This window comes from Montipora capricornis, chromosome 8 (genome assembly GCF_036669925.1).
Source record: "Montipora capricornis isolate CH-2021 chromosome 8, ASM3666992v2, whole genome shotgun sequence".
In the NCBI taxonomy this organism is placed as follows: Eukaryota; Metazoa; Cnidaria; class Anthozoa; order Scleractinia; family Acroporidae; genus Montipora; species Montipora capricornis.
Window position 1 is genome coordinate 45424731 of NC_090890.1, and position 24739 is coordinate 45449469.

Below are 24739 nucleotides of genomic sequence, written 5' to 3' on the forward strand. Positions count from 1 at the left end.
AATTAAGGTAGTTCAAATTATTAGTTTTAACAGTTTCATGATGAGTTCAGACAACTCCTAGGTGAAGATCATAGTGGCCGCGATGGTACACATCTGTCCAGCAAATTAGTTGTATACATTGGTGCAAGCCCGTTAAGCAACTTAAATGTCAACAATAGGATCTTTAAAAAAAAGCGCTGACCAGCAAGGGAGCCAGTGAAGCTCAAGCTTGAGTTATGTGATCATACTTCTGTTTGCTCAAGATTAGACGTGCAGTGCAGTTCAAAACAGCTTAAAGTTTTGTAGTGAGATATTTTTGAAGTCCGTACAATTAACAATGCATTCTCATTATCCAACCTACACGTGGCAAATGCACAGACCAAAATTTTGGCACTCTCCAAGCTGAAATACTTTCTTATACGAGGTACATTACAAATGTGAAAAAAAAATGCCTTACATACACTGGACAACAGACATTCAATATTGAGAATCAAAAATCACACCAATATTTCTAGTCAAAACAGAGGCTCTGATCTGATCACCACAGATAGTCAGTGGCAGTAACTGTGTCCTGGGACAAATTGTGATGCTATCAATAGTAATTTATACAAAATCAAAATCACCAAATATTGGTACTCGGACTTTGAACATCCATAAGTTCACTCTTCTCAAACATCTCACAAGGACATCTAGCACTCCGATTAAGAATGTGTGGATTTTTTGAGGACATAATTGCTGCAGCTTAATAAAGTACTCTCTTAGGAAAAGGAAAGTTGAATCAGGCCTTACACCTGAGTTAAGTTACACCAGAAGAAAATACTTACTGGTAATCAAACTGCTCATTCCAACTTTTGACGTTTAAATTGAATTTTGAGGGTTTTGTCAAAATAATGTTCAGGAATACCTAACTGAAAAATAATTTCATTGTTTAAAATTATGCTTGAAATTATGTACACCTCTCTTATGCCATTTAGTTTGGCTTTTAGCAAAATTTCATTGCTTTCCATTTTTAGTACAAAGAAAATACCCACATGAATCTTGAAATTTAAAACTGGTAAAAATACATGTACCATAAAAACCCACAGACAAGCTGCACCGGCAGATAAGCCGTACCCTGAATTTAGCAGCTCAAATTTTGGAAAAAAAAGTTTTTGAAAGAAATCAAAAGAAATCTAAAGTCGAGTCTTGAGAAGTCGTTTTCATCGTCCACTGTTCATCGAACGTAAACTCAGTATTAAGGACGGTGCCTACTATTGTTATTGCGCATACATTCTGCGCATCTCGAGATACTCTGGTTTCCTATCAGGGATGTAAGTAAGTATTAACGACGGTAGCACGAAATAGCATATAAATACTTAAAAACTAGTGGCCCTTCCTAATACAGTGATATTTTTGCGCGGTTTAAAACTATCCGGAGAAAGTAGATCTTGGTAAGTTCTCTTAGTATCCAAAAAGAAAATCGGAGGTAACCATGTATTTTTGAGCTTTAATTTGAGAAAGGACGCCATTTGTATTTAAAGATTTTTACAATTATTATTCATCGATTTTCTTTGAAAAATGCGTGGTTACCCCCAGTTTTCTTTTTGGATTTCAATAACACTTGTTAAGATCTACATTTCCTGCATAATCATAACCCGTGGCAAAAATGTCTTTGAATTAATAGGCACCGTCCTTAACATTGAAACGGAAAATACTTCAAAGTCTTACCCACAATTTTCGCACTTTAACATAATGAACATTGTTTCTACCAACTTTGACATACGACTGATCTTTTTCTGGTATTTGCAGGGTTCTCCTTATCAGGCGGTAACCGGTAAAATTTACCGCTTGTAAGTGGACTTATTACCGCCTGCAAACGCTCCTGAAGAAGTCGCTTATCCTTTGCAGAACGTCCAACATTAACCAATTGCTTTACCGGTCTGAAAAGGTGCCATACCTGTTGCGCTGAAAACTAGGGAGAACCCTGTATTTGTTGACAGGAATTTCTTCATTCAACACAGTTTTTCCGTAGATTTTTTCATTACAACAAGAGCGTGAACGGAACATTCGAAGCTTAGTAACCAGGCATTAGATCGGACACGGAAATAGAAAACTGGAAACCGGAAGCAGCGTGATGTTTTAAGAGTTTACACAAAGCACTAAGCTGCATGAAACATTGCCCAGTGTAACCGGGTCTTCATTGCTTTGTTCATCAAGCTTCATCAGTAGTTGACACAAGACTATTTGTTCGACAAATTTGCTATCAAAGTGCTTAACAGCGAAGAAACAGTGGGCCATCTACCATGCGAATACTCGAGAATAGCGTGGTATTTTCTTGCTCGTGAAGGATCGATTACTGTTGACGTTACAGGCCGTAGTCAACGCTGCAAACAGGTCACCCTGCGAGCAGAGCCTCCTTTTGTCTTTTTCTTCACTGAGGAGGAGAAAAGTAGCCGAATCGCGTCAACTCTTTGAAGCCGCCGCAGCCCGAGCTTCTGGACTAGTCAATCTTGTTTTCTCTCGTCAAACCGGTTATTCCAGTGCGAGCGTCCGTTTAGTGACAAAACCGATGGTTATAATTGAGCCCGCTGTACCATGAAAAACCAAGATGGCGGCGAGATCTGGCATATTAGGCTTGGGTTCGAGACTGTATCCTGGCAACATGCAGCGCATATTCAATAAAGATCTTACTCGATTCATGCAGAGCCTTTCTCGAGAACGCCAAAATCGAGCAAGCAAAAGAAAGGCTCTGCTTGCAGGGTGCAAACAGGTTTGCTGGGGAATGGAAATTCCGTGCAGTGTGACGTTTTCCTGTTGGAGAAAAGCGACCATACACTGCGACTTTAAGGATCTGTGAACGAAGACGGTTCAACGCTTTTAGGGGCGGCAACTGTAAGCGCTGTAATATTAAAGCTTTATACTCTTACATGAACAATGGCTCTTTTAAGACCCAACAAACTTACAAAAGCAATGACCAGTACTGCCTTGTAGGTTTGTGTAATATTCATTTACATACTTTTCCATAAAAGTGTCAGTTAACGAAAATTGGTGTTGAAATATTCACGACACCCTTTTCAAATTTTCCTGCAGATAAGCCGCACCCCCGATTTCTAGCCACGATTTTTGGAAAAAAGGTGCGGCTTATCTGCGGGGTTTTACAGTACATGTAGTCATGCTTTGCGTACAATGTAGCCTGACTGTGAATACCCGATCATGATAATAGTAAAAAGTGCTTCTTCATAAGGACCATATTTCTTTTCTTTACTGATTACACTGAGGAGACTGTTTTATTTTGTAGCTGATAACAACTCGAGAACAAGAAACACCCGAACGTGGAACACAACAACTGAAGTAATATTATAAGGGGCGTTTTCCATTTACCAAGAAATTCCAGAAATTCCGGTTGGGATGTAAATGGAACACACGTTTTTGGCTCGTTCCACTGGAAAATTTCCGGAATAAACGGAACTTCTGAAAAGGTAGTCCTGTTTTCCCGTTGGAAATGTGTGTTCCATTTACAACTTTTGAAAGGTCTTACCACTTCCAGGCTATTCACGGCCACATTTTAAAATTTTGGCACGTAAAATCGCAATCCATAATTCAATACTTGTTGAACTGCTCAATTGCAATCTGATGTTTGACATGGTTTTGTTATTTATTTCAGGAAGACTTTGCTTTTGGTTCTCATTGGAGGGTTCTTTTTTTTTCAACCACTGAAATGGACAATAAATTCTTCAGCAGTACAGTCAATAAGGGTGAGTGATTTGCTAGTTGTAGCCTTACTTTCAGGGACAAACAGCATTTACTGTGAAGTGCAGCCGAACCACGCAATTCCGGAATTACTTTTATGAGCAGTAAATCTCATTCAGTTTTATTCTTCAGTCTTGTGTAGCATATATCAGTCAATGCTGTGTGATGTTTTCATAGCTTGCAGAGTGTGTATAGGCTGAAGCAGCCTGCTCGCCTTCTGAAACAAGCTACTCAGGAAATAATGATCCAAGGGTATTCTTCTGCTCAAATTGTGCACGGCTAGCCCCCCTAGGGGAGCAGGGATAGTGAAGTGGTGAGAGCATGTGCCTCCCATTGTGACGCAGGTTAGAGTTAATATGTGGGTTGGAGGGGATATTTTACCCCAGGTCTTCCAGATTTCTCCTCTTGTCAAGACCCACTGTTTTGCAATTCCAGTTATACATAGTCAGCTTTCTGTAAAGAGGCTGACACAAGCTGTTCCTCAGAGAGAGCTGAGAAACTTGTATATCTTTCATATTTAAGGAGGGTCCCTAGAGTTTTAGAACCTCTGCAAGCTGGGCACTAGTATGACGCATAAAGCCTGAATCGCACATGTTTTTCTGATTTCTGTGATCTCTGCGTGACAAAATCTGTAAAGTTATTTGCTAATTTTCTCGCGTTCCCTTTCGGTAATTTTTTTAAAAAGTTGGTTCAGTTCTAACCACGTACAGTTCCTATCGAATACCCTATATTTGTTAAAATCTGTCAGAGCTAATCGAATATATTTTGAAAAATGACAAATTACAGAATATTGGCAAAACCGTCTGAACGACCTTAACTGTTTACCACTTCAAAATGTCAGGCAATATCATTTCCATAATGTGACAAAGAATTGCAAAAATTGCGTTCATAACTGCGAGGATCAAAGCTTCACTTGATTTCATATCTGCAGTTCATATATGATCCATTTCATATATCATTTCATCATTGATTCATTCCTCACGGGAACATTAGAACCCACAAATGACCAGCTCCCAACGTCAGCGGCTTCATAGCTCAGTTGGTTAGAGCGTCGCACCGGTATCGCGTGGTCACGGGTTCAAACCACGTTGAAGTCCTGAATTTTTCAGTCTTCTCTACGCAATTGCAAAAATTGCGTTCATAACTGCGAGGATCATAGCTTCACTTGAAACTACCTTTGTAACCCCTAGTTTTTTGGCTTTCAGAAGATTCTTATGGACAAATGTCATGTAACGTCAAAGGTTAGGAAATTTTCACCGAAGGAAATGGACGAAAATCAAATAAAAGAAAAATAAACACTGTAAACAACTTATCTTTGGAGAGTTCTAATTTAAGGCAAAACCTCGTTAATTTAACAGTGATAGTTGAAAAGATTAGTTCTGAGATTTTCTCTGAGATCTGAAATGGACAATTAGCAAATAGAGCTAAAAGAGACTATTTATGTAAGATATATTAAAGGTTAAGAAGACCGTGATTTTTCTTAATTTCCAGAGAAACTGCGGAAGTGATCCTTACTCAAAACAGATTTGATCAAAAGCAGAACAAAAAAAAAATTAAGATCGTTACCCCGAGCATTTAAAATTGGAAGTCTAATGTTTTCCAAATTCTTCCAGGATTATTCCACTTTGCTTAACTTGCACAAAGTAGCCAAACTTAGTGGACAATCCTCTTTTTCTTTGTTATCTTCTTGCATCAAGGAAGCGATGGTGTTACCGACTCCCCACCGAAAGCTGAAGAAGCAGAGATTATTGAAGCAAGCATGAAATTTGAAGCTGAGCACGAGGAATGCGTGCGTGTGTTGCCCTACAAAGAAAACGATCAGGTGGTGATTCGTTTCTACGTTTTCAGTGGCGAGTCTGATGCACTCGAGAGCTTAAAAGTAGCCGCCCAAGAATGCTTTGCAAAGATGAAGGTGGAATTAAAGTGGTTAGATCTATATAACAACGCAGCGAATGTACTGAATATTACACCTCTTGGGTACATTTGTGGTGAATCCCACGAACTTGCACTGGAGGCGTCTCAAGTTGATACAATCAGCGAGGTAATAAACGAAAATCTAAGTAAGTTTGACAAACATCGAAACGTCACATCTGTGCAGGCTTCCTTTAAAGTGACAAACTCCCAACAGACACGTGATCCGTGTATAAGAATTTATGTCCTAGGAAAAGGTTTCATTCCTATAGGCGAATCCAAGTTCGAAACTTTTCTTGGACCATACCCGGTGGACGTGGTGGACGGGTTTTGGTATAGCGTTGGAGCGCGAAACATCTGGGAGCCGAAGCAGGCACAAAAACAGGACGACGTGGTTTGTTTGGGAGCAAGCATTGGCGTGAAGGGTGAGGGAGGTTGTGGGACCTTAGGTGCTATTGTGGGGGATGGTGAGTGCTTATATGCGCTGTCTTGTGATCACGTGATCAAACATGAGCCGGTCGTTGAAAATGAGATTGTTCACCCTGGATTGGATGACCATTTAAACTATCTAAGGTACCACTTACGTGAATACGCCTATTGGATAGACAGAATCACTGAACCCGGCAATCAGGAGACTAAGATTTCTGGGGCTGAAAATCTCCGAAAACTTGAAATGCAGGAGAAGTTCAAAAGGCTGATGGAACTAAAGGAAGCGAATCGATATTCCGAAAGATGTTCACAGAGGATACTGAGGGTAGCGGAGGAACATGAAGATGCCTTCAAGGCGGGTTTGGAAGAACCAAGGGTTGTGGGTAGTTACACTAAAGGGTTGAGACGTAATGTCAAATGGACGAATGACAAAGAGTATTTCGTTGATGCTGCCATTGCTAAGTTGACTGACGACGAAGTGAAACGTTTAAAAGAATTCAAAACCGTTAAAGTTATTGGAACAGGAGATCGTCCCAATGGTGAATGTTGCCCAGTAAAAGATACCATGAGTGCTGAAGACCTGTGCAAGAGTGGCAGAACAACAGGGTACACCGAAAACAGCCGTGTTGTTGGTCCCTCCGTAGATGCCCCAGGGTTTTTGGCGCCTCCTATGTTCGAGGCACAACCAGATGCAACATTTAATGTCAGACTACCTCACGCCTTTTGTCCAGAATGTGCCCAAGGGCAAACAAGTCAATCAGAAATGGAACCCATTCACGGGATGACCAGTTACTGCAAAACCCACAAGAAAATGTTTAGTAATGTCGTTTGCAAGCGCGTATGGCGCAAGAACTGCTTGTGCATTGACGCAAGAAAACAGTTCGTTGATGAAGGGGATTCGGGAGCGGTGATCTTCGAAGAACGCGGTGAGGGTACTGGCCTTCGTGGCTTTGGCATAATTTTTGCTATGCACGAAAATACTCATAAAATATATGCCATAGCATCACCCTTAGAAGTCGTTCTTGATGCCCTTTCATCAGAAATCTCAGAAGATAACCTTCATACCTTGCGATTGGTATCAGAATTGAACAGTTAAGTGACCTGAAAAAAAAAATTGCAAGGAAGAAAATGTGGCAGTCTGAAACTAGATCTTAACTCCTTGTAATTTTCAGTTGGGACTGTTAATGTAGGTGTGTTTAAGTTAGATTCTTAGGGCCGATTTACACGGTACGATTTTTGTCGCATGAGACAAGCTTACGACAGGCCCGCGACATGACTTACGATTGACGTGTACGTCAGAAAAAATGTCGTAGCATTTTAAAACATGTTTTAAAACGCTGCGACAATTGTAAGTAATGTCGTAGGCCTGTCGTGAGCTTGTCGCATGCGACAAAAATCGTACCGTGTAAATCGGCCTTTAGAGTTTCACTCCTTGTAGTCAGGCTACCAGTCCCTCTCTGGATGGTTACGACGGGGAGCCATAGCAACGAGGATAGCAACGGGAACGGGGACGCCACAACACCAACCGGTTTAATGAAAAAAAATCAACCGTTCCGCACTGACCGTTTGTAATGTGTTTGCACATCAAGGGTGGATTCTCTATTGAAAGCTCAGAAAACTAGAACAAGCCAAAACACTAATCTAACAAGAATGTAAAACCAGTGGCTACAGATTCAAATAGCTCAAAACAGAGTGATGTTAACAAATTAGCCGTGGAATTGAAAGCTAAACTTTTTTTTTTTATTATTTTTTTTTTATTTGCAACAATACAAGAGAATACAATGCTTACGAACAGTACACTGACTACTTACAGCACTAGCTCTATTTACATGATATTACTCTAATTTTAACAGTGTTTGAATTACGACGACTAACAAATCTACACGACTAACAAATACAGTGAAGACAGTACTACTAACACATGCAGTGACGACAAAGGGCAAAGAAAAAAAAAGAAGAAAAATAGATAATTATCATTACAGCTTGAAGTTGCACTATGGAGGCATCAAAAACAGGGTAAAGGCATGTGGTTCACTACAGGTAATGTAAGATATGCACCTGACAGGAGATTTGAAAGAAACTAATGGGTAGGAGATAAATACAGATAGGTGAAGAAATATACTAATATTAATTAGATCCTCATATATCCTGCAAGAGGTTTCCATTTCTTTGTGTCTCCACTTTTTATTTCTATTTCATATCGTGATTTTAAAGTGCGTATGAAATGAGTAAGGTTTGGATGGCCTTCTTTTGTCTTAGCGAGCCATATGTGATATCGTGCTAAGAGAAAGCAATAATTTATAAGAAGTGCGAATTGAGAGATATCGGACCAAAGGTGCAATTATTAGGTCAAAGTCGCAATGGTACAACGAGGGCGAAAGGAACTCTGCATACTTTCTAAATCTTGAAAAAAGGCACTGTAAACAAGGAACAATTAGTCAATTAAAAATTAATGACACTGATTTCGTCACCACAGATAGAGATATCTTATCTGAATGTACCGCTTTCTACAAAAACCTTTATACGTCAAAAAACCCGACAGCCTCCAGTCTACATTCTTCTCTGAAGTGAACTCCACTTCTTTGTCGAATGAAGAACAAATTTTATGTGAAGGCCCCTTAACTCAAACGGAATGTCTCGAAGCCCTGAAGAAGATGGAGTCCGACAAAACGCCAGGAACAGATGGACTTCCTGCCGAATTTTATAAAGTTTTTTGGAAAGACATTTCTCCTTTTTTAATTTCGGCACTCAACTATGCTTTAGACTCTGGCTGCCTTTCAGTGACGCAAAGACGAGGGGTGATTAAACTAATTCCAAAAAAAGATGCGGAACTGTACTTCATCAAAAATTGGAGACCTATTACCCTTTTGAATACTGACTACAAAATCGCAGCAAAATCTATTGCAAACCGAATTAAACTAGTACTTCCAAACCTTATCAATCATGATCAAACAGGATTCTTGAAAGACAGATTCATAGGCGAAAATATCAGACTTATCGACTCTATTATCCAATACGCCACAGAAAAGAATATCCCGGGCCTATTACTTTTTATTGACTTTGAAAAGGCATTTGATTCTCTCGAATGGTCCTTCATACATGACACACTAAGTTTCTACGGATTTGGTGCTTCATTGATTAACTGGGTGAAAACCCTGTATAGTAATACTGAAAGCTGTATTCTGAATAATGGATGGGCAAGTAATTTTTTTTGAGATTCAACGAGGTGTTAGGCAAGGCTGCCCGCTCTCACCTTATTTATTTATCCTATCAGCAGAGGTGCTTGCCATGGCAATTAGAAAAAATACTAATATAAAGGGAATCTCTGTAAATAATGTGGAAATTAAGTTAAGTCAGTATGCCGATGACACAACACTTATATTAGACGGGTCACGCGAATCTCTTTTTTCATCCCTCGCAATGCTTGACGATTTCAGCAAAGTCTCTGGCCTCAGACTCAATGATAAGAAAACTGAAGCTCTATGGATCGGCGCAAGTGTTGGAAATGATAAAATTTTGTTATCAGGAAAAGAACTCAAATGGCCAAAAGACAAGGTTAAATCCCTAGGTCTATGGATTTCAACAGATCCCGAACTATCTGCCTCCTTAAACTACAATGAGAAACTCGAAAAAGTTAAAGAAATCCTGAGATGCTGGAAATACCGCCGACTCACATTGCTAGGGAAAATCACTGTTATCAAATCACTAGTGGTCTCCCAATTAGTCTACCTGCTCTCACCTCTTCGCTCAAACTACAGAGTTTTAAACGAAATAAATGACTTACTCTACACTTTTCTATGGAATGGCAAAGGAGACAAGATAAAACGGAAGGTAATGATCAACGATTTCGGTGATGGTGGCTTAAAAATGATTGATATAAGTTCCTTCAATAAATCCCTCAAAACGACATGGATTAAAAAATACTTGGATAACAATAACAAGGGAAAATGGAAAATTTTTTTCGATATAACCCTCCAAAAATATGGTTGTCAAAACTTTTTTTCCTACAACCTTAATGTTAAGGACATCTTATCGAAAATAACAACTTCGGATGGCTTTTTAAAAGAAGTATTAGAAATTTGGGCAGAAGTTAACTTTGAACCAGAAATAGCATCGAAAAATCACTTTCTGGACCAACAACTTTGGCATAACTCCTTAATAAAGATAGCCAACAAGACAATTTTTTTTCAAAATTGGTTCAATAAGGGAATAACTCGGGTGAAGCATCTTTTAGGATCGGACAACAACTTTCTCTCGCTAAGTGATTTTCGCTGTAAGTATAAAATTGACCCTCGCCCTCTCAGCTTCTACGGATTAATATCCGCTGTTAAGTCTATTCGGATCGATTCAAATTTTCAAGATCTACAGAACACCGACCACGAAAAGGAGCCACTTACAACAAGAATTTTACAAGTCAAAAAAGCAACTACCTTAATATATAAAAAATTGATCAGTATCAAGAGCTTAACCCCCGAGTCAAGTCAAAAAAAATGGCTACAGGATTGTGACCTACCAACAAATGACAACATAAATTGGACTGCTGCTTATATTTTAGCTAAACAATGCACAAAGAGCACTAAGCTAATAGAGTTCCAGTTTAAATTCTTACATAGACGCGTATCAACCAATAACTTCTTATTTAGAATAGGTCTAAAGGGCGATGAAAACTGCAGCTTTTGTCACACCTCCTCTGAGTCACTTATTCATCTTTTTTGGACGTGCAGCCACACATCTCACTTTTGGAATAAACTTACTGAATGGCTGATAAACCTAAATGTACTTCCTAGGGATTATGCTTTGACAAATACTACTGCTTTGGGTCTGAGGCCAGATATCTCTTGAAAGCTAAACTTAACGAGGTCGACAAGCTTCTTGTAAATCTGAGGGCACAAGCAAACAATAAAGAAGTTAAATCTTATATGTGTGCATTCTCTGCGTCAGAAACAGAAACAATGGTCAAACCAACCCAAATAAAAGGTTAAAAAATCGCAAAAGGAAACATAGAAAAAGGGAGAAAGATAAAAAGCGCTTTCAGAAAGCAATTGAGTCACGCATACAGCATATCAAGAACCTGTCAGATAAACAATTTACAGATGAACGGATAGCCTTGCTATCAAGGGGTCTAAAGTTTATTCCAACACCCGTGACAAATGAAGACTTTATAAGGCGCAACCTTTTAAGAGATTTTAACCTTTTCGCAAGACAAATGCGCCTCCAATACATCTTTCACGGGAACGAAAACAAATTTCACGGGAACGAAAACAAACAACACCCATTCTACGTTAATTAAATCAACGTGGAAACTACCGGTCCAACAATCAGTGGCCTTAGAAACCTTCCTAGAAGAGGTAAAATTTGAACTAGCAAACATTCCTATAAAGAGGCCGAAGGACAACCTATCACCCGGTGAAAGGCATGCATTGAAGAACCTATTACGTGACAAAACTATCATTGTGAAGAAAGCCGACAAAGGCACCACAATCGTAATAATGAGCAAAAAAGAAAAAATAACAGAGGGGCAAGTTCTGTTGAACGATCTTGACAACTACAGGCCCTTAGGTAAACCGATGGCTGACGAAACAGCTGAGAAAATAAAAATAATAATAACGTGTATGCTCACAGAAAGCCACATTGACGAAATGACAGCGAAATGGCTCTCCCAAACACCAAACCCACCGAGAATTCCAGAATTCTATACACTAACAAGGACGCACAAGCCCACACTAGTAGGTAGACCTATAATATCTGGGTGTGACGGCCCTACGGAAAGAATTTCAAGCTTCGTTGACCGCCTCATACAGCCGATAGCGCAACAACAAGAATCTTATCCGAAAGATTCAACAGACTTTGTAAACTTCATTGAGAAAACGAAACTGCCAAAGAACGCAATCCTTGCCTCAATGGACGTAACTAGCTTATACACAAATATACCTCAAGAGGAAGGGATCACTACTGTGCTGTATGCAAAGCGTACGAAGACTTCCATCAAAACCATTTACCAATCCCTACTAAGTTCTTGAGGCAAATGCTTTACCTGATACTTAAAGAGAATTCGTTCCAATTCAATGGGCGACATTATTTTCAATACACGAATTCGTGCCATCCACCAGGCGTTAAGAAAGGATTCATAAAAGGAGAAGCGTTACGCCTCCTAAGAACAAATTCGTCAGTCGTGACGTTTAATAATAACATGCAGAGTTTCAAAACACGTCTAAAGAATAGGGGATACCCAAAAAAAAATTCAGAAAAATTCCTATCTGAAGTTAACTTCACGGATAGAGAGAGGTCACTTGAAAACAAAGACAGCACAAAAAAGAAAATATTGCCTTTTGTTACACAATACCACCCGGCCTTACCTAACCTCAAGAATATATTAATGGAGAAATGGCACCTTATTCAAAACCAACCGCACCTTAGAGAAATATTTAAGGAGCCATCCATACTATCATATCGCAAAGGAAAATCGTTAAAAGACACTTTAGTCAGAGCTAAACTTTGAAGGCACAGATTTTAGAATCGTTTGTGAACGGCAGGAGTCGCGCAGGCCCGTCAACACTTTTTCACCATTTAGAAAACAGGAGATACATCCCTAAGTGTATGTATGTCACGTTCGGCCAAGAATCCACATCATCTGTCCACTCGTTTCGCGAGGAATGGGACGAGACATGGGCGCGGCGCGCACAAGAAGACCCCCACTCGGCCATACCACCCTTGTCTCGCCTTCTTCTCTACACGGCCAACGCCATACCGCCCTTTCGAGTTCGCGGTGACTAAGCGCTCGTCCTAGTGACCCTTAGAGAAAAAACCGGCTGCCAGCAGAGTAGCAATAATATGGAAAGTACTGCTGTAATTTTTGAACGGACGTAATTTTAACAGGAATATACAATAATTAACTTGAATAAAATCAGTGCCATGTAAAAAATCGCCCGGCAAAGCGTTTTCAGACTTTTCAGTGTGAAACATGTAATGGGGATCAAATTCTCTCGCACATGAAAGTTGTTTCACTTGTAGATTAATTTTTATTTTGCAAGATACAGCCATGAATTATACGTCAAATTGATCGTTGAATTGTGTACTTTGCAGACAACAAATTTCCTTTGAAAATTAAATTAAATTGGTCAACTCAATGGTTGCAAAACGAAAAACAAACTGCTCTACTCACGGGCCGAAATCCGAAATTGACAACAGCCGCCAATAAGGACACGTACGCCGGCTTAGTTTTGAGCTCGTTCACTCAATATAGAACACGATGGTTCGAAAATAAATATTAAAGAACACTCAAAGCAAGTGTACACAACAATGTCAGGAAAAAGGGAAAAAACGTGTTTTCACTCACCTCCGAAAACAAGATCATCAATAGTTGCGCGCGTCATGTAAGTTTGTCTAATGACATCACACATCAAAACACGCGCTTTCATTGATCCCTACTAAAATCTCCAGGGAACCTTATCTTACACTGCGTACACTTACATTACACTTTTCACAGCACGATCGAGAATTTTTCTGCCTGCTACAATACTTCGCGCGGCATTAAGCTGGCCGCCTCGCAAGCTTCGCGCCTTCGCTCGGCTTGCTCGTTGGCAATTAAACTCCGATGAAACATTTTCCCTGTACGTCCTATGCTAAGACCCTGTTTATATGGTCTAGGGTACCTGAGACAGCCCTCCCACGAGTTACCCTGCGCGAAATATTTTTCCACTCATTTGTTTAAAAAATTCTATCAACCGTTTACATGAGGTGGCCGAGACAACTCGGAGGCGGGCTGTCTCGCCTTGCAGGTAGAGTAACCCTGGCAGGCAAGACAACTTTTTCGCATGTAAACAGTTTGGCTCGACTACCCGAGACGAGACAGCAAAATCTTAAATGCGCACGCATAAAATAAAAAACCGAGAAGCAACAATTCGGTGGGCTTATACATGTTGGTAGCGTTTGCTTTCGAATGAAAAGGTTTTTCCCGCCAAAATCCTCACCGCAGTCAACGGAAACTCTCGATTCAAAAACAGTATTTTATTTAAACTACATATTACTGTTCCGTTAAGATTGTCAGTCCACTTTCTGAACAGGAAAACGCAACTATACTTACTACAAACGAACCAGAAAGAATGAAGAGCAAATGATGATGCGTATTTTTTGAAGATGCGCCTTAAAATATATGCATAATTAAGTAGGGTCAACTTTGTCTCGGTCGCGCAATTCTCATATAGACGCTCGGCAAAGTTGTCTCGGGAAGGAGGGCTGTCTGTGGTAACCGAGACCATATAAACAGGCCCTTAGTGAAATTTCCGATTGTTACCGGAAGACTGTGCAGAGTTGAGTACAAATAAATACAAATAGTCAGACAACAGAGATCACAGATCTACTTAAGGTGTTCGATTCCTTCTCTGTCTTTGTTAAACCCATAAGTAACCTGAGAATTTTCCATTTGGTTTCAGTGTTGTTCGTTACACGACTCTTGGTAAAATATTGGAAATACTGCTCACTTTGATTACGGCTCGACGAGCGAAACATGTTGTCGAAGTCCATTACACGTCGCTTTTAAGATTCTAGTTATTTATTTTTCACCGCCTGTCTTGTTTATCCATATTGACGTTCCATTCTTGAGCTCCATAAAGGTATATTTCGTTTAAAGATCCACCAAAACGCCATTTGCGTTTTAATGACTTCGACGCCATCGCTGGTTAATTAAATATTCTACTGTGTAGCAGCAGAGAAATCTACGCATTTCTACTACCCCCTGAAACTTACCAAAATACGCACAAAGACACCACTTACCAGGGGAGTGACAGGAAAGACTTTCCCGACAAGGAAAAAAAAAAAGAAAACGACTAAATTTAACTCGTTGTCCGACCGGATTGTCATATGGCAACCCAGTAAAAATTCAGTTTCAACGCCTTCAACAGTGTTCCGGATAAGAGTCGGGTCTCGAGTCAATAACCCGACAGGTGAAATGTAAATTGTATCATAGAGACTCTTGTCCTTCGGCCATCGAAGTTTTATGAGAAAAACAACACATAAAGTGGTGATAAACATAGTACAGCAATGCATTTTATGAAATCTGACTTGACGTTTCGTATGTGGCAACATACATTTTCAAAAGCAGCCGTTATTATATGAAAAAGTATTTATATTTCAAAAGAAATGCAAATGATCGGGGTAAGACATAAAAATAGCAGAACGTTCGCATTTTCTTTTGAAAAATAGTTTTTCATACAATAATGGTTACTTTTGAAAATATATATTTGCCACATACGAAACGTCAAGTCTGATTTCATAAAATGCATTGCTTCACTATGTTTATCACCGCTTTATGTGTTTTTCTCATGAAATGTAAATATTCAGTTAAATATTACAACAAAATTAAAAAACAAAAGACGGAAGTCTCTTAGCTTAAAAGTAAGTTTACATTAAGTACGATTACATTCTTCCCTGTAGTTCGTTCAATGTAAACAAGAAAGTTGACGCGAGGTGATTACGTGCACCTTTGTGGTTGCCTAGCACGTGATCATTTTTTTCCTTTTGACAGAACATGACCTTTCCCTTGAAAATTTAGTGTTTTCACGATCGATTGTCATTAATGTTTCGCTAAGAATTCGAAATTCAGAGTTTTATATAAAAATGGTTATTTTTTTCTTCATTTGTCTTTTGGCTTGCCTTTTACTTTCAACTCGAGGCTATTGCGATACTAGTTGGTGCAAAGGTAAAGGCAAAAAAAAGTTGACCTGCAATCAGATTAGACTGAAACGAAAAGGAATTATGAAGCCGAAACAACATGTTCAGCCCTTCCTTAGTGTGGGGACTGCAAGACGTGCATGACATTCAGGAAAACGTCGGTCAGAGCAATTTGCAGTTAGTTTTTTTTGCAGATTATTTAACTTAAAGAAGACACGATTGAGTTTTACTCAAGCGCGTATTTTGTTCTCTTTGAACTGAATTATTATCAAAGCTTAAAAAAGTAAAAGATCTCAAAATGGGACAGGACATTACAAAATAATTCAACGTGTGAAAATGTGAGCCCACCTTACCCCCCTCCCCAACCCCCAAAAAGCCACTGCTGGCACACCGTTGGGTGACCCCTCGAATGATAATTAATAATAATTATTTTATAATATAGTCTTTTTGCTAGAAGTCATATGACGTCAAAGTAACCAATGAGGGTGTCCCACTGTTATATGCAATTTAGTGTAATTTATCAGCAAGGATCCTAAATAGGCACCCACACAGGAGCAAGGAATCTACTGCAAAATAAAAAGGCTGAAACCTCTGGTATCATACCTTTTATTTTGTTTTTGGTGATATACATTTTGTGTTTAAACATGATTACCCTGGTAGATTGTATCAACAAATATACATCCTCAAAAGAACAGAAATAGTAGTTGCAACCACAGATCTTCCAAACAAATTAACAATAAAATCCTTCTTGGCATTAAAAGTATGTCTGCAACATTTCCTCAGCCTCCTTTTTGGCCTATCAGAAGAAAAAGGGAAAGGAATATTAAAGGAGACCCATTCGAAGGTTAATCCATTTGTCCCTAAGCTCCCCCATTGACAAGCAAAATCTTCTGGTGTTAGACAGAGTAAAGTCTTCAAGTGTTACTCACTTAACACAGACAGTTTATTTTATTTTCTCATTAAAAAAATTAGGAATAAGTTCGTGTTGACCCGGGCGGGTCAATCATCAACATATTTTAGTTACATCATTTAGTAAAGAAACTAAGAACTGAAGAGTTAGACATTGTTAAATTTTAAGGAGAAGCATAACTGGTAAATACTTCAATAGTTACACAGTGTACCAATAAAGTATAGGAGCAGATTAGATACTAAAGTAATTGGATCAATTTGTTTTAATTGTTCAGTCTTTGAGTTTGGAGATAATATTTTCAACATCTAGATAAGGGTAAAGAATTAAATTGTGAGAAAATGGAAGATCAAGAAGAGATCAAATAACTGTTCCTGCATGGGGAAGTCTTGCTTTTAGCTTGTAAGAGCTTCTTTTAAAAATAATTACATAATTCACTACTGTCTTGAAGGTTTTGAGGAAAAGTACAAGTAGATTATCAAGAATCATGGATGTGTTGATTTTGTCAAAATCTTGTCACCTGAATCTACAATCTTGGACAAAAAGGGTTGAGAATATTAAAAACAGGGGTTATTTTGCGCACTATGTCCTCAATATCGCACATTATTTGCCATCCCCCTCCCCCCTACAACCAATGTTGATAAGCCCCAGCTCGACATGCTTTACAAGTTTCATTTAGCAACATTGATCAGGGGGGGTGGGGGCAAAAAGAGAGCTTCTTTTTCATACTTGTGATCAGAGTTTAGTCCAAAAGCAGAGTTTTCTCAACAATTTTGTCCAAGATTGTAGATTTGAACGCACATACACAGACACCCAGTACCAGTATTATGTTTTCCCACATAGTCCCACATTAGTATTCATCATATTGCCTGGACTCTCTATTTGGAATTTTGCTTTATCTAACAAGCCTTGTGGGAGATGCAGTGGCCTCATGGTTAGTGCGCTTGACTCCGGATCGAGTGATCCAGGTTCGGGTCCTGGCCGGGGAAATTGTGTTGTGTTCTTGGGCAAGACACTTTACTCTCACGGTGCCTCTCTCCACCCAGGTGTATAAATGGGTACCGGCGAATCTAATGCTGGGGGTAACACTGTGATGCACTGGCATCCCATCCAGGGGGGAGTAGAAATACTTCTAGTCGCTTCATGCTACAGAAACTAGAGATAAGTGACAGCCTGATGGGTCTTCTAGGCTCATAGCAGACTTAACCTAACAAGCCTGCACCATCAACATTGAACTGTGCAAGTTGCGTAAAATGGAGGAATTTATTTTCCTACCAGGCTACATAAGACAAATTTTAGTACAAACCGCTTTGTCATCTGCAGTTTTCTTCGGATTGTTGTTTGCCGCTTTGTCCAGCCATATTTTAGCTTCATCCATTTTCTTTAAACGTAGAAATGTCTTTCCAAGAAACATGTGGTTTTTGGCATAGAAGTTTGGATCCACTAGGGTATGAAAGAACAAGAAACATTGACATTTGACTACTTCTATTACTATTTTATTTTACTGAGCATATCCTAAAAAGCTACATTAATTTATAAAGAAGATTTGTGTATAATGAACAGCCTTGAAGAGCCTTCCCCCAAAATATTGCACAACTCGGTTTAAATCTTTAACTTGCACCATGGACGAAAGTATCAATTCAGAGATGTTTTTGTCACAAAATGAACACTTGTAGATGGATTGTCAGCAACTTGTAGCACTTACATGGTAACAAATTTTAGAGTCAGTGATCGTAACTCTAAGTACAATAATGAGTCATCAACTACCTCTTTCAGAATGAAATCTCTGCCAGAAAAAAAAAGTAGAACAGAGCCAAACAGCTAGAGAGATACTTCAAATCTGAATGTGAGTCCTTAAAGGGGCCTACCTCTTTCCATTCCTTGGTATGGAAGAAAGCACCAAGTGTTTTATATATATCTCCTTTTCTAATAATTTCTTGGAGTGTATTCATTCTAATCCTATTGCAGCTATTTAATTTTCTTTGTTTCAACACATGGTTCTGGGTTCTGAATATTTGACCAGCAGGGTGGATCAAATTGTTAATAAGTTATAAACACGATAAATTTTCTTAATCTCCAGCTACTATCTTTATACTTACATTCCTCAGCTTTTTGAAAATGTCCTAAGGCCTACAACACAATTCAGAGATTATTACAGTTGAAGAAACTATGTCCCCATTAAACTCTCTAATTGAAAGCTCCTGTAAGCAGCTGTTCCCGTAAGCGACCACGATCACCTTTGGGATTACCCAAATGGGCTTTCCCATTGTTTTTCTAAGCTCTCGTAAGCGACCACTTAGCGTCTCATCTTGTATGTCAACACTTATAATAATAAAAACACAACCCACTGGGCCAAGAATTTGAAAGAATGTAACAGACCTGCACAGTCTCCCTTTTGTGAGTTTGTGGTCACAGATAATTTTGAAACCTTGCTTTAACAAGTGTCAGTATTGTTTGAAGATTTGACACTGCTGGGTTGTATGTTGCGACAAATGGTACAAATTGTCTCGCTGATTTTGGCTTTTTGTTTAAGAGCCAACTGCTTAGGGTAGCCTCACTCTTCAAACTGGGCTTTGAATGCTTTGGCTGGGGTTGTAATTGTAAGGATATTTTGGCAGATATGATTGAGAATAAAGAAGTTCCCGTTATCTTCTTTACCATCAATAAGAATTTAAAAATCCTAGAGACTTTGCTGAAATCTCTTGTAAGTGAGCATCCTCTATTTTTTATAATTTTGGTCGCTTACAAGAGCCCATTTTCGTACGCAACCAGCTCTAGGAGTGACCACTTTTTGACTATTTCCCTGGGTTGTTGCTTACGAGAGCTTCGACTATAATTTTACAGTAAACAAACTCTAAACTTGATTGCACACATCACCATGATGTTACCTCTTCATAGGAAGATGTTGGCGGTGAAGCAAAGATAGTGGCTGCTAGTTTTCTAGTGACCCAGCCCATGTCAGCAAAAGTAAAACACCTGCAAAAAGTATTAGGAACAGCATCAGAAAAAAGAAAACAACAGCAAAGTCGACAGTGATGGATACAGACGTAGGCCAAAAGAAGAAGTCACTGAAAGTAATTCCCAAGTGTGGCAGCTATTGTAAACTTCAGAAGGATCTACCTTTAACTTACTTTGATAAAGTCAACCAAATAATATTGCAAATTTCCCCTCTGTGTGGAAAGCTCATAAAATGTTCTCATTCATATTTATCCTTAGCTAGCACTTTTCACTTGACAACAATAATTGATATGGTTTTCATAGGGCTTTTCAACAAGAAAGGAAGGCAAAATAGTTCTTTTTTTCGTCTGTTATTAATTTGTATGAATTCAAAGTTACGGTATGAATATTCTTTTTATAAAAATATAGCCCATCACTACTTTGATTACATAACTGAAATTTTATGACAAAAAAGCTGGACAGCTGTATATACACAGCCTTTTAATACTGAAATCTTGTGTCTGGTCAAGTCTCTATGAGAAAACAATGAGGAAAAATGATACTGAGAAAGTTACTATGGAATTGGAGAATTATGACCTACCAAACACCAAGTACATGACGAGAGGTGGCATCAGAAGGATTCAATTCAATTGCTTTCTGAAAGAAACCCATTTCGAAATGATAAATAATTTATTCATAACGATAACAAAAGTCTGTGGTGATGTGTCATACATGTACACGTAAGAAATGTTTGTTAGATCATGGTTCAAAATAGAAGCTACATGTAAATAAATAAAGCTTTGTCTCAGAATTGAGTCAAAATAGATGGCAAATCAGGGGTGGATCTAGGGGGAAGGTGCAGGGGTTGTGCACCTCCCCCCCCCCCCCCCCTCCCTCACCCGAGGCTTTCTCATAGCACTGGTAATCTGCAAAAAAAAAACGTCACCAGTCAGCTATGCAATTACTTAGTAGTGCAACCCCTCCTAAGAAAAATCCTGGATCTGTGCCTGCAAATGTCTTAACCCTGTGTGGCTCATCTCCACCAGGTAAGGGAATGTTGCTATACAATCCACTTTGGCTGTTGGTGATTAGAGAATCACTTAATATAATATTATAATAATTAATGCGGTTCCCTAAGGACTATTTGCTAAATAGTATCAACAACTCTGGATTTCTGAATCATTTTCCTAATCCCTGTGATGTGTGTTATTCACTCTCTTCAGTCCTGAAAGTGAGACTAAAAGATTTTGCTCAGTTTAACACCACACGATTTTACTTGTCAATATGGGCAACTTCGGGAATGAAATCAGAATGGAAGGAATTCTGAACTAATTGATAAATGTACATGTTACAAGAAATGACAAAACACATTGTGTAATGATGCTTAGGTTTAAAGCTTTTTCTCTAAAAAAAAAAACATACACGAAGTAACATCGAAATCAAAGTTGCCATAATTTTGAATCTTCAAAGAAAAAAAGGGGATGATGTGGGAAAGGGAGGGATTATTAAAAGGAAAAGAACAGGAGAAGGGTTGTAAGACAAGAAAAATTCATATACTTGATATCCAATTAGCCTGTGAATGCAGACGTATTTAATAATAATAATAATAATAATAATAAGAATAATAAAGAAAGTTCTTATAGGCGCATTTAAAAATCTCAATGCGCTTACAATAAGGTAAAAAATGTATATGTATACTGAAATCTATAAAAATGTGTATATCAGTAAAAATATACTACCTATACTGCTCTAATCATATGGACTGATAGATGTTCATATAAATACTTATTTAAAATTAAATGCTAATTGGTTTTTCTAATACTAGACGGTTACTTGAGCGGAGTGTACGTGGAGGACAGCGAAGTTTAATCAGTTCAGTAAGGTACTGAGGAGCTAATCCATGAAGACATTTATACACGAGAAGCAGGATCTTGAATTGTATTCGGTATCGGATTGGTAGCCAATGAAGTTCTTCTAGTATTGGCATTATGTGGTCATTCTTCTTCGCGCCTTTAATTAGGCGTGCCGCAGTGTTCTGGAGGCGTTGAAGTTTATTCAGGTCATGGTCAGTCGAACCGTACAGTATGCTATTAGTGTAATCAATGCGAGATGTCACCAAAGTGTTTACCAACCCAGCTGTCATTTAATATCCAATGGGAGAATGTTAAAATCTCACCTCAAAATGCTCTTTCATGACAAAAGCATTCTGTAGTTTGGCCTTCGTTCCTTCATATTCCCCAACAAAAGAAAGTGTAATCGCATACCACTGGTAAGAAGAAGGCAACACAAAAATCTGAGATTTTAATCATTAATCTAAAGCAATGGTTTGCAAGGTAGCCGAGGTTTCAGAAATTAACTACTGTCTGGTCACCAAGTGCCATAGTCGTTTTATTCCAAAGCACAGAACTGTAACAAAACAAAACCCCTAAATAAAGATCAGAAGTTAAAAAATATGTGGAGGAAGCCCTGAAAGAGGCTATGCTTGATAAAAACAGTATATCCACAGCAGAGAGCATCAGATCTTAGTTGATGTCATGATGATATGTTGCCCAAAACCTCATTCAAATAACTGATGTCAATGTTCATTTACGGAAAAGCTCTAAAATAATTTTGCACAAGGGTAGCACAATTTTGCACAATTGCCAGTAGCAAAGCTTCATGGTAATGTTTTACATGAGACTTCAATTTAGCAGTTTTTTGTTAACACACTAAAATACCAAGAATTTGACAGCAAAACGTTACTGTAGTAACTTAAAAGAAATTCTTTCAACCAAAGAAGAAGAAAATAAAAATCCTTTTATAACACGACCAGCAAACCATCATACAAAACTATTCGACTGGAAATTGACAAGTTCAACATAAACTGGAACAAATTACTTTAGAACGACCATTATAATACCAATTACTTTATGTGCAGCAAAATTTTTGTCATCCAGGCTCAAAGCCAGTTTAGCATGATCAAGAGCTTCATAAGTCAGTTCTTTTTTCTTCTGTGTATCTTTGCTTTCCTCTGCCATCATTCTTTTTACTTTTGCTAACCTCCACTCAACGTCAGATTTTTGAGGTTCCTTGTATTTCATCAGCAGGTCATATGCCTTCTGCAGCTCATTGTCATCACACAAGTCATCCACTGTCTTAAAATCATTCTCCATCTCACTCATATTGCTGTTTATTACTTCTGCAGGTGATTTTTCCTGAAACTTGGAGGCTCCAAACCAACCAGTTGCTGCAACTAGGGGAGGAACTATTTTGCTGGGTTGAGATCCCCTCAGAAGTAGATAACAAAGTTTTAAGACCTACAAAACACTTTGATGATTATTATTATTATAATAATTAACAATTAGACCCGTGGCCCTTGAAGGCGAAGGGTCTAATTGTTTTAGTATCACCCAACTAGTCAGACAGAAAAGGCAATAACAAAGTTGACAAATGCAAGTTGAAGAAATATTTATTTGGGAATAAAACGAAAGAAAGCGACACGCTTTTCGCTACTCGAGGACTATTACTAATAGTCCTCTAGTAGTGTAGCCAATCAAAATGTAGGATTTGTATTAGTCCACTAGTTGGGTAATACTAATGATTATTATTACTCTTAATACCGGGAGCCTACACAATGTTTGTGTAACCGTTTCAATTGAGTGTCGTAAAACCAAAACCAAAATAATTACTTCGGCCAATCAAAAAGGACGGAGACAATCCAGTAAACCAACAGTAAAGGTAGCCAGTAAACGTAGCCGACACAAAGCACGGGAAAAAGTGCAAGCGTAAGCCACGATTGGTTTTGGTTTCACTTGTGATTGGTCGAAAAAGTGGCGCAAGAACTTTGAACCAATCACTGAGTAAAGTAATGCAAAAACCAAAGCAATTTGCTAATTACTTTCGACACTCAATTGAAAACACCCATCCAATGTTTTCGGAGATCTATATTCTCAATTTTGAGATTGATTTCAGTGATTTGCAATGTTTGTGACGTCATCAATTTTTTATTATAAGAAAAACTTGAATATCTCTAGGGCGAAAGATGGTACGTATTCCAAAATAAAAAACACCATTCTTAATCATTTTGAAAGGTCTTTAAATGAGCAAAATAATTTTTTTTTCTTCATAGGCACTTTAAAATTAAACAAAATCAATTGCCGTGTGTTGATTCATCACTCACAAACTGAGAATGGGGACGGCCTGTCGAAGGTTGAAAAAAATATCTGAAATATCGAACACAAGAATGTTTTCAACCATCAACGGCAACCATGTGGACCCACTTCTCGATCTAATTTTGAATTTTCATTGCCAGCATACAAGTACAGCTGGGCTTACATTCATGAGGAGTAAGTTACATCTTGGGGTGCTTTCTCTATTGCGCAAATATAGAAAGCCACGTCAGAACTTATTTAAGAAAGCTGACCGTAAGGGAAGTTGAAACTTACTTACGACTTATATATAACTCACACACAAGTTCTTCGTGGCAAACCAAGAATTAATCCAGTGGCTAGTTTGTTTCACATTCAACATATTAATCATTATTAATCAAGATGCCACGTGCACAAAATATATTTCGCACTAGTTAACGAAGAAAACCATTAACTTATTATTCCACATATAAGCATATATAGCTATATATATATAAGCTTTATGTATTAGTCATTCAAAAGTGTACGTTTCTCTAAATATCTTTTGCAAGCATACCTTTCTATGAACGTGCCTTGAAGAATTTGGAGGTGATTTAAAATGTTGAAGGGCTTTTATCACAAATCCTTCTCCTTGAAATAGTCCTTGTAATCGCCACGCCAAGCGAAACTTCTCAGATAGAGCCGCCATCGTGAACGTGAAATGATATTGGAGACTGAGACCCACTTTGTGTTGTCCGAGCGGTGCTGCAACCAAGGTCCTGTGAACAAAGGGGACTAATGTTACGCATGCGCATCATCAATGGTAAATTCAATTTTATTTGCATTGTGATTGGTTGAAAACCTTCGAGACAGTCTTAGAACGCGGGAAGAAAAGATGTCGACGCTGTCGCTAGTTGTAGTTTTTATTGCATTCACTTTCAATGCTATCTATACACTTGTGGTACAAATACCGAAAGAAGATGGACAACAGCTAGAAAGACCTCGGCAATTCCTTCTACTTGGGAAAGTCCTTTATCTCGGATGAAACGAAACATGCTTAGATCGGCTGTTT

General features: G+C 38.5%; 2 protein-coding genes across 3 annotated transcripts in view; one reads left to right on the forward strand and one right to left on the reverse strand.

Moving 5' to 3' along the window:
* LOC138059968 (regulator of microtubule dynamics protein 1-like) overlaps nucleotides 1–24441 on the reverse strand; it is a 35311-nt gene extending 10870 nt beyond the window's left edge. The window contains exons 1-8 of one of the 2 annotated variants that reach the window (XM_068905631.1): nucleotides 24245–24426; nucleotides 22468–22857; nucleotides 21738–21827; nucleotides 20163–20218; nucleotides 19513–19600; nucleotides 18724–18754; nucleotides 17931–18067; nucleotides 16308–16513 (exon numbers count right to left, since the gene is read on the reverse strand). In XM_068905631.1, the coding sequence (XP_068761732.1) occupies nucleotides 16472–16513; nucleotides 17931–18067; nucleotides 18724–18754; nucleotides 19513–19600; nucleotides 20163–20218; nucleotides 21738–21827; nucleotides 22468–22857; nucleotides 24245–24376 (966 nt within the window). In that variant the 5' untranslated portion in view covers nucleotides 24377–24426 and the 3' untranslated portion in view covers nucleotides 16308–16471. Of the gene's footprint in view, nucleotides 1–16307; nucleotides 16514–17930; nucleotides 18068–18723; nucleotides 18755–19512; nucleotides 19601–20162; nucleotides 20219–21737; nucleotides 21828–22467; nucleotides 22858–24244 lie in introns of those variants that run through there. The other variant, XM_068905632.1, reaches the window with a different exon arrangement.
* Nucleotides 3395–9253, forward strand: LOC138060705 (uncharacterized). The gene is made up of 3 exons (XM_068906560.1): nucleotides 3395–3437; nucleotides 3623–3713; nucleotides 5406–9253. The coding sequence occupies exons 2-3, from the start codon at nucleotides 3677–3679 to the stop codon at nucleotides 7142–7144; spliced, it is 1776 nt and encodes a 591-aa protein (XP_068762661.1). The 5' UTR covers nucleotides 3395–3437; nucleotides 3623–3676; the 3' UTR covers nucleotides 7145–9253.
* Nucleotides 24442–24739: the final 298 nt, after the last annotated feature.